Genomic DNA, 10784 nt, shown 5'->3' with positions numbered 1-10784 from the left:
TTGCAATAGGCTGGGGCCCTGAGGCTCCCGCCACTCCCCTCCGTGCCCCACAGACGTGCCCCCCCCCCCCCGTAGCCCTGGCCATAGGGAGCCCGCCTGCCCCCCGCTCCCCTGGGACCGCACCAGCGAGGGGCCGGGACTGGCTCGCTCCGCCCCCTTTCGCTCGCTCCTGCCCTGAGCCCCTGGGCCGGGGGCACACACCGGGCTGCTCCTTTCGGCTCCGCGGCGCCGGACAGGCAGCACCCCGCAGGCCTCAGCAGGCCGGGCTGGGGAGCTGGGTCGGGGCACCTAGCCGCGGGTCGCTGGTGGTTGGTCGGAGCCCGCCCGCCCGCCCGCCGCAAGGATGAGAGGCCGCGGGGGCGCCTTAGTGCCCAGGCGGTTCCATGGTGTAATGGTTAGCACTCTGGACTCTGAATCCAGCGATCCGAGTTCAAATCTCGGTGGAACCTGTTCCTTTTCGCCCTCCCCCCGAGCTGCACAGAGAGGGAAGGTTTCCTCTCCATCTCACACAGCCTTTCCCGTGAGTTTCTAGTAACAGAATCATTATTTTCAATAAAAATAAATTGTTTATCACTTTGGAACCTTACCCAGCCTAAGTGCATGGGGGAGTTATTGTTTGCATCCCAGTAGTTGATATATAGTTCTTCTATTGCCATTATTAATTATTATTAATGTCTCATTAGGGGTGGGTTAATATTCAGAAGGCGACAACGTGTGAAGCCATGCAGCCGTTTCTTTACAAAGAGCAGCCTAGAGCTAGCTCAGCTGGGAGACTCAGCCAGGCTCCCACACCCCTCAGCAACAGCACAATGTGGGCTGAAGCCATCCAAGGTACAAGCAAATCAAAGCTGAGTTGGGGCTTGAGTCCCTTTGCCTCGGCTAAGTCGAATCTCTTCAATACAGCTATTAGCAGGGAAGTACTTGAATTAACAATGTGCAGCCTTCACATAGCTTTCTTTGGTCTTATGACTCCAAAGCACCCTCTGGATGCTTTGCCTACAAGTAACTCATCACCCACAAGGTGTGAACAACATAGCACAGGAGTTTTACATGGTGGGTTTTGTACTTTAGGTATTACCAAGCATGGCACTCTGTGCAACAGTCAACTGAAGAAAATGGGCTCCAGATGTGGGAGTCTCCTGTGAGAAGTCAGTGACTTGGCAGAACTGTCACATCAACAAGGACAGGGAAGGTAAGCTAACATTTCAGACTGAAACAGGCCAGTATGTAGGGTGCTCGTGGTGCTGGGGCTTGGAGAGGGAAGTGGGTAGGACCGAGTCTCGGGTGGGGAAATCTCTGGAAACATGCTGCGTCTGTAGAAAGAGAGAAATCTAGATCTATTCAGGAGCATAATGAAAGAACAGCGTGTTCCACTTCACATCACTTCCGTTCAAAGAGTGGGTAGGTTTTGGATCATCCTGTCTCTAGTCTTAAAGATCTTTATATCTTTAGGAGGTATCCTTCTCCTGAAGAAATTAACTATTGGGGGAAGGAGTAGGCCATAAAGTTCTGCTTGGCAGAGGAAGACTGTCCCAATAAATTCAGGGAGGGTTTGAAAGACTCATTTAGGAGGAGGGAGCAGAAGAGAAAGATATTCAAGCATTAGCTTGGGCCAAAGGAGAAACAGCCTTGAACGTGGAAAAACATGGCAATCCCTTTGTCCTGCATGAAGCCCAGAATAAAAATCCGGTACCGCAATGTCCCTCTTAGCAAGGGATCAGAAAAGACACAGGTGAGCAAAAAAATATTGTTGGGAAAATGAGTGTTGTTTAAAGGCAGTCTAACATAAAGCAATCATGCTTGGGTACAGTCCCTGACATGCGTATTTTATAGGGGTCGAATTCATTTCAATGGAAGTCAATGAGAGCTTTGCCATTGACTTCCATGGCACAGGATTGAGATCAAGATGTGAGAAGTCAAAATGATATTCATGGCCATATAATTGAACTGGAGACTTTAAAATTTCTTCTTCTGCCACAGGATTGTTTTCAGCAGTGGAACTGATACGTTACTCATCCACATAATTAAGCGGAATATTCTCATACTCCGTGTAGCCCAGTAGCATTAAGGAGAGTTATGAATGTCAAGCACTGTTCATTGGGATAAGAAGAAACCCTTTAACATATTCATTTTTGTTGTTTAAAAATACATTATGCTGTTAAATTAACACCAGTGTGCACCTTTCTATAGCACTGAAAATAAAAGATTGAGTAGAGACATTGATTTACAATAAAATAACAAATTACATCGTAGCAGTTCAGCTATTAAAGAAGAAGGATGGTCTAGCGGTTAGGGGGCTAGATTGGCACTCGGGAGATCTGGGTTTCATTTCTTCGTCTACCACAGCCTGGCTCTGTGACCCTAGGTAAGTCACTTAGTTTCTCCTGATGTGTCCCCATTGTGATAAAAACCCATAGCTCAGAGATCAGGTCAGCTGATTCAGGCTGCTAGTCTGAAAACTGCATTGTAGATGCCTGGGCTCTAAGACCCATCTGCCTCCTGTCCTGGGGTCATAGAGCCCAGTCTGAGCCCAAATGTCTGCACTGCAATGTTATAGCCCTGCGAGCCTGAATCAGCCGTCCTGTGCCAACCTCAGGTCTTCTACTGCAGGATAGATTACATTCTGTGTCTCAGGGCACAAGAGCTGACTTGTATTTTTCCTGGTGGGTGCTCCATCCCTGCTCTGCCCTGAGGCCCTGCCCACACTCTACCTCTTCCCACCCCCACTCTGCCCCCTCCCCTGAGACTCTGCCCTCACTCCGCCGCTTCCCACCCCCGCTCTGCCCCCCCCCCCCCCCCGCCTGCCGCTCCCTGCTCTCTGCCTCCCCTCTCCCAAGCGCCTCCGGCCTGCTAAACAGCTGATCAGCAGCCAGCCCCAGGGCCCGAATCACTGTGGCTAGTGGGTGCTGAGCATCCCCTATTTTTTTTCTGTGAGTGCTTGAGCCCCAGAGAACCCACTGAGTTGGCGCCTATTTCTCAGGATATGTTGACACTACAAAATTATATCAATCGAAGTTACTTCGATGTACAGCCACTGCAGTAATTAAATCGCTTTGGCATGTCCACACTATGCTCCTTGTCTTGGCAGTGAGTGTCCTCACCAGGAACACTTGCACCAATTTAACAGTCGGCGTGGGGCATTGTGGGATGGCTTCTGTAAGGCAGCAAACAGTCAATGTAAGTAACCTACACTGACACTATCGACCTAACTATAGCAACCTAAGTGCTACACCTCTCGTGGAGGTGGCGTTATTAAGTCAGAGTATGTCTACACTTATTGGGGATTGACACTGCGGCGATCGATCCACCGGGGGTCAATTTAGCGGGTCTAATGAAGACCCACTATATTGACGCAGATCACTCTCCCATCAACTCCGGTACTCCACCGGAACGAGAAGCATGAAGTAAGTCGACGGGAGAGTTTCTCCTGTTAACCCAGCGCAGTGTAGACACCGCAATAAGTCAACTTCAGCTACGTCGACTCCAGCTACATTAATCACATAGCTGGAGTTGCGTAACTTAGGTCGACTTAACCCGGTAGTGTAGACTTGCCCTCAGTGTAGTGGGCAAATTACATTGGTGGTAGCTACATTTTAGTGTAGATGCTTACAGAGTTAGCTTGACTAAGCTGCCTTGCGTCGACCTAACTCTGTAGCATAGACCAGGGCTTAGTTCCTCATCTGTGCAATGGGGATAATAGTGCTGCCCTACCTAAAAGGGGTGTTGTGAGGATAAACACATTACAGAGTGTGAAGTCCTTGGATACTATAGACATTGGGGGGTTGCAAAAGTACGTAAGGTGTGAACTTGAAATTTGGCAAGCTTAGTTTCACCCTTTAAAAGACAAAAGTTTTTTTATGGTGTTGTGGGAAAAAAATAGCACAAATCAAATGACTTTTTGTTCCACAGCTGTAAAAAAAACAAAAACAAAAAAACCAAACAGCAACACAAAAAAACTAGTTGTTTTTGTGTGCTTTTATAGATTATATTTATCAGTTGATATTTCAGAAAAACTTGTAATGACACTTTTTCCATATATACAAGAGTCATTTCATCCTGCACCTAATTGCAGTTATTTCTGGGGTGGAGCTAGGTAATACAACATAAGAGTTTAGAACAGGAAGTAAGAAACGATACTGTATCCAACTGAAATGACCATAATGTTCTTTATATATCTGTAAGGTTATGACCTAGTGTAAATTATAATCGAGGGCTTTTACCAATCACGTCTTTTAAGGTGAATGTGACAGCAGATTGCCACATGCGTAAGTGGTAGTAGGAGTTATCTTTAGCTAAGACAATTTAAACTAATTAAAATAATTTGTAATCATTCTCTTCTTGGAGTAAATAGGCAAAATTAAAATATCAGAGAGTGCTGCAGATCAGGACTAAGGTGCACTGACAGAACTGTCTGGGGACAGGATTGGGGTAGCAGGAAATGCTGCAAACCAAGAATGAGGAGTGTTGGCGTAGCTGTGAGGGCAGCCAAGTTTGGATTATATGGGATACTTCATGTCATTAATGAAGTGTATTAACACTATTAATGTATACGTGCTCAGCACTGGAATAGCAGAGGATTTAGCAATTCAGGGATGAGGTGCGTTGGCATTACTGGTCTCTATGCTGCTTGTATCCTGTCAATGCCATTAGTTTCTCATTTGCGTGATCACTAAATTCAATCAAATGAAAAAAACACAAACCAAACTATCACCACATCATAGTTTCTCCATTCTTCATTTAGCTGCACACGTTTCTGTAGTGAGCAGAGTGACACAGCACATTCCCAAAAGCTAGAGCACAGACAAAGTATGAGATTCACATAGCTCCTGAATGTTTTATATGCAGGAGAAAAGGAGACCAGGTCACAGTCATAACTGTGCATTTACGGCCATGTTCTGGAAATTAATAGACTAGCTACCAAAACAAGCCCAGAAATATGCTGCAACAGCACCATTAATGTATGCATGTAGGTATCTGTGTTACAGCTATGCCGTGCCATGCATGTCCGTGACTTGTAAATGAGAGCTGCAAGGAGCACAGATCGACAAGGCACCATTGATCGGTTAAGGGTATATGGTCAAAAACACGTAGGCATCTACCCCTAACTTCTAGGGTGAAATCCTGGTCCCACTAAATTAAATGGTAGTTTTGCCATTTACTTCAATGGTGCTATGATTTCACCCTGCAGATTGGTCGCTATAAGGCATTTGAAGGAAACAAAATGAAGATTGGCAACTGTCCAGCACTACCATTGCTGGTTGCAGGTTTTCTGGCAGATGCCTGACCTTGGCCCTAGATTTCCAGTCTATGTGTTGCAAATCCCATCAAACAATGAGCAGTTCAGAGAATGATTTGGATCAGCAAGTGACAATAATTCAAAATTGTCCTTGAATGGCTGATGACCCAAATTCCCACTTTCCCAACCAAAGGGACAACCGGCTTTCCCTGTTAACAGGCAAGAGGGACAAAAGCAAAGCAACACAACCTACACTACTCATTCCGAGGAGAAATATTTCCTAGGGGGGAAATCCAATCAATACTTTCCAATTTTCTGACAAGCAATGAGTCATTACAATGATGCAGAGATAATTCACTCAGCTTTCCAATCAAGCCTCTAAATTATAGAAGAGTCATTTTAGGCCTCACCAGTTTCAGTCTCATATGATGTCACTCAGAAAAAGAACTCCTGAGTATAAGATCTGTCTGCTTAAACAACAAACTTCTTTTCAAACAGACCTGACCAGATTAAAGGGACTATGGTGTACAAGGAGTTCCACTCTCCCTGGCACTGGTGAACGTAATAGAAATGCACAGCAGTCGATAGCTTAGCTAACTGAATTACACCTGTAAACTCTATACTTTCTAGTTCTACAGCTCATATAACAAGAGGTGGGCCCTGTCCAGGACATTTCCTGTAAATCAACCTACCTCTCCCTACACTGCGGAGTTCGAATAACATGGGACCCAGATCTGAAATTACCCTAGACACGTTTTCAAAACTAGCCCTAGTTTTGCTACTCTGTTCGTATCTGTGTATCTGTACGTAGCTGGAGAAAGAGAAGGGAGCAGGTCTAGAAAAAGTAAGCAGTTCTCTGGGACCAGTATTAAAGTAGATCAGTGTTGAAGTAAATGGGAAAGAAAAGAAGCTTTCTCCATTCTGTGGGGAACAGGAATTTAATGCAACTGACAATATGACTCAGTGCTTGATGAGGTAAGTCTGTCATCATGTGAAATCATCAATTCCCTGTCTCCATTCTGGATTCCACAAACACACTTGCCTGGCCTATTGCCTCCACAGACACGTTTTGCAAGACAGTGCTGGCTGCTCCGTGGTTGCATATTGGTCAAGAAGTAATTTCAGAAGTTTGTGCTTCAGCTCCACACCTTTTCGTACCACTTGTTATTTTCTATATATGGCCAAATTCTGCTCTCAGTTACACCCATTTCACTTCACTGACATCTAGGTAGATTATCTGGATATAAATACAATCCACAGGACAAGTGCAGCAAGGGCAGCACCAGCACAAGTGTCTCTATCCTGCCCACCAAAACACCTTGATTTTGATCTGAAGGGACTGGCTCTAGGGGATTGAGAAAGCAGTTTAAACTCCATCCCTGCTCTTGCTGCAGAGACAGCCAACAAGGTTGGCAATTAGTGCCCAGCATGGTGCTATTCCTTGCCACATAAGCGCCTCCCTGCCAAAAACGGGACTGAGACTATCAAACTCATCACATTTAGATCATTGAACAGTCATCAGCTGGGACCACTGTCCATTGCTGCCAGACAACATTGGTTTTGATCTAGTGAAGAGCTCTCTATCATGATTCCAGTCCTTAGAAACATCCAGTTCCCCATAGTCCTTTTTTTAAAGACACTGAAATAAAAGTAATAGTATTTGAATATAGTCTAGTAATAATAATAGCTGCCTCTTAAGGTAAATGGGAAGCTGTATCTAGATTAATTTAGTAAGCTGAGATCCTAATTTTACTATGCTTCCTCTACAAACATATTCATGGTTTATTATGCCAGGACAATGACAAAGTGCTGATAATAATCCTCCTTGAAGATATTCCTTATAAATCCACTAGATGTCCTACCCTCTTCAAATGCTTTAAGATGCAGAGAGGTTTCACTAAGTTTGGGCTTCATTTTTCTCTTTAGCAGAAATTAAACCTGGACTTTCAGTGGTGAAGAAAGACACAGATCTGCTTTCTGCACCTTGCAAGCAAGAAATTCGGCTTGGGAATGATTCTGGTGAATATCCACAAGAGCTTTCCACAAAGACCTAAGCAAGGATGGAGGTTTCTTTAAAGAATCTGCCTCCTTTCCTAGAGAATGCAAAACTTAGATTCATCAGAGCCAAACATTTGCCATACTCTGTCTTGGGAAGCTATTTATAGGCGTTTTAAAGTGAGTCCTGTGCTGACCTGGAGGCAGTGATGACACATTCTTAATTGCAGAAGTTCTTTGAATAGTGCAGTTTTGACATTCCTGGACAAGACTCCAGCCCCTCGCACTTGAACACAATGCACAGACCGGGGCTCTGGCATGCCAGTAGTCACGCCTATCTGCTAAGGCTGTCACTGTACCCACTCAGAAAGTGTTCTGTCAGTTCCAGTACAGTGTGGCTGTCAAATATCTGGTAAGAGAGACAGGCTGCAGAATAGCAAACAGTGGCTTCTCTTGTCCATGAGCCCCTCTTATTTGCCTCGAGTACCAGCTTGGGATTCCAGACTTCCTTAGTGGATTCATACTTGTAGATGTATGAGAGCATTTTAATAGCATTCCCGTCTCTTTCACGGTTCTGCTATCTACCCAAGGTGAGTATGTGCAACTCTCAATGAGGGATGATTGCAAAGTTGCTTCTTTAGCATTTCTCTCACTGAAGCACAAATCACACTCTGCGGAAGCGCTACAATGTTGCATTCCTCCACCAAGAAAACTTTGTTGGAACTAAGACTACATTATGGGCCAGATTCACCTCTCATTTAAACCAGTTTTATACAGTGTAACTCATTTGAATGTAACGGAGTGACTCCTGATAAGGGAGTAGGGAATCAGGCCCATATTCCAGAAAATGCAGGAGACAGGTGCATTGTCAGATGGTGAGTTTAGTACCTTCTCATTACTATGTTTAGGAAGCTTCATGGCCAGAAATATCCTCATAGCTATTAACTGTACAAATAGGCACCAGGGAGGGTGTCTACAACAGCTTATGGCATTATCTATAAGGGGAATGGGGCTGGATTCTGACAATAGCCTTGTATCCTTGGGCCATCAGCATTCTCTGCTCCCAGATACTTTGCCACCGAGGAAATGCCTTGCATCTCTCCCACACCGTATGTTTCATTATTGGGTGTCTTTCTTGTCCTCTGTGTTTAGTGCCTGATGAGTGTTTCCCCAACACATTGCGAGGGAAAAAGAAGGCCTGATCTTTCAACTGTACGTTTCTGATTCATAGATGGTAGTTCTGGTGCTGTCCATACGTGATGCACAGCTCACCCTGAAAAGGAATTCAGGAATCAAAAATAGTCCAGCGCATATGTTTGCTGTCATACATAACAAATACTTCAGGCCCTGCCATGATTCAGTACATTATGTGTGGGAGCCATCTGGTCCTGAATCTTTAGAAGCAAACTGGAACACTGTGGATGCCTCATTGGTAAAAACACAAACAGTTGAAGTGAGGGAGACGAAAAAGATCTGTTGACGTTCTACTCAAGATTCTCCCTCTAGGGGACTGGTTTCATGACCCATTTCATCCTTCCTGCTACTCTAGAGAGTTACAGTCAGGCAGACTGTGCTGTCAGGTCTGTCAGCGTGAACACCTTTGGGATGCTAAAAATGGGTTTCATGTGCTTGGGCAAACCCAGTGGGACAAGAGTTTTCTCATTAATCAGCTGTGTCATAGCAAGCTGTGCAAGATGTTCGTGTAACGTGTATTCCATAAAACATTGTTAGATCTAGAATTCTGATTTGTCCTAAACTGCACTATTAATCTACCTGCATGACTGGTCATTAGTATCTGCTCAGCACCATGCAGGACCGGGCCCCATGGTTTTGACAGACTGAAAGAAAGGTCACACCTAGTTTATTTAGATGGTCCCAGCTCTAGAGGATCCAGGAATGCAGAAGAGTCCTAGGCTGCAATAGGCGATGGATTATCAGAAGATGAAGCAGTGAATGCATTCCAAATAGAGGATGGTAGGCTCTGGTACTGCTAAGATTTGGTGAAGGTTTTGTGTGCATCTAGGACTAGATCCTGAGCTGCTGTAAATTGGTATAGCTTGATCATGGAGTTACGCCACTTTACAGCAGCTCAGTAGCTGGTTTCTAATGTCCACAAAGCATAAGAGAAGCAGGCAAACAGAATGTGCCTATGTTTGGGAGTCTGAACAGTGAAAGCACACACCTGAGGCAGGTGCAAGTTTGTTTCCCCAGACACCAAATTATTAGAACAGAGAAAAGCAAGTGATGGGTTTGTTGTTCCATGATGGCCATTCTAATGAAAGCTCATTTCAGAGTTTGGCCTGTTTCCAAGATGGTTAGATACAATACTCAGATTAATCCAGACCAGCCTTCCTGGTGCCATGCCCCTTGAGACACATGTTTGTTTATTCTATTACGAATAAATCTGAAAAAGTCAATTTGCTGTGAAAGCAAAGAAGTAATAAAGAATGTTATGCTTTGGCAAATAATACAACACTTCCAACTTAATATAGTTCAGCTTCGTGTCCGGCATGCTCCACACCAGACCAGTATGAGCAAGATGTGAGTCACTGATGAAAGAATAAATGTTTTTATTTATTATTCACCAGTCTCCAGGGTTTAAAGCCATTTAAAGTTAGTGCATTTTCCCATATACATTATTTAAAACGTAATAGTTCAGCGTGGGTACAGCTAAAGCAGGCAATATACACTGCCAAAGTATCTACTACGTTGTATTTCCTTAGAATGTCCCTGTCCCACATAAACTCCTGGTTCTAGACATAAGAGGGTGCTTGGTATTTAAGGATGGAGTGGCAGGCATTAAGTTTCTTGCTTTGATCAGTGTGTCTCAGCCTTTATGATCTCACTAGCAATGGCACTTGATAGAATTCAGTTTGAGTGTTAGTAGGTAGCATTGCTATGTCTGTTTTCCAAACTAAGTTCCTGGTTTTCTGAAAATATTTGAAGACATCTTTCTATTTAATTTATTTTCAAACAAAATGGCATCCACCGATAGGTTAAGAACACAACACACAAAGAACTCCGCAAGACTCCAAAATATAATGCTATGGACTTTCATGGCCAAATTCTGCTCTCATTTATACATGTGCAAATCTCCTTTGACCTCACTGGTGTAGCAGCAGAATCTAGCTCTCTGAGTTTTGACATGCATTTCCATTTCACTTCTGTCAGGTCCAAAGTGTCTACCATATATGGATAAATACAATTTCAACATAACTGTTGCAATTTCCTTGGGAAAGTTACGATCTCAAAGGAAGTCTATGAAAAAGTAAGTGTTTACAGTACATGAATCCCAGTCCTGTAATAAGTATGTGACAGTTGCTGTTGATTAATAGTTACACATGCAAACAAAATATAGGATCAAATTTTCCACTAGTTTAGCTGCTCCACTGACTGCCAGAGAGTTTTGTCCATTAACACCATCAGAGAATTTGGCCCATATGTTTATTTTTAAAATGTGTATGTTCTACATTTGTTCCCTGATCTGTTAGAGAGAAACAGTGTTTGCACTGAAAAGCTCAATCCAGCTGTACGTGAAAAATAGATGATGTAT

General features: G+C 44.0%; 1 protein-coding gene and 1 non-coding gene across 4 annotated transcripts in view; both read left to right on the top strand.

Annotated features, from left to right (window-relative positions):
- The first annotated feature begins 377 nt into the window (after positions 1-377).
- On the top strand, positions 378-449 carry TRNAQ-CUG (transfer RNA glutamine (anticodon CUG)). Its single transcript has one exon. It is a non-coding gene; the product is annotated as a tRNA-Gln (tRNA).
- A 9958-nt stretch (positions 450-10407) lies between these two features.
- DENND4A (DENN domain containing 4A) overlaps positions 10408-10784 on the top strand; it is a 114630-nt gene continuing 114253 nt past the window's right edge. For all 3 annotated transcript variants that reach the window (XM_073304348.1, XM_073304344.1, XM_073304353.1), the window contains exon 1: positions 10408-10499. In XM_073304348.1, the coding sequence (XP_073160449.1) occupies positions 10423-10499 (77 nt within the window). In that variant the 5' untranslated portion in view covers positions 10408-10422. The remainder of the gene's footprint in view (positions 10500-10784) is intronic.

This window comes from Lepidochelys kempii, chromosome 10 (genome assembly GCF_965140285.1).
Source record: "Lepidochelys kempii isolate rLepKem1 chromosome 10, rLepKem1.hap1, whole genome shotgun sequence".
Taxonomy (NCBI): Eukaryota; Metazoa; Chordata; order Testudines; family Cheloniidae; genus Lepidochelys; species Lepidochelys kempii.
The sequence above is the reverse complement of the archived record's forward strand: the minus strand, read 5'-3'. Positions and strand labels throughout refer to the sequence as shown.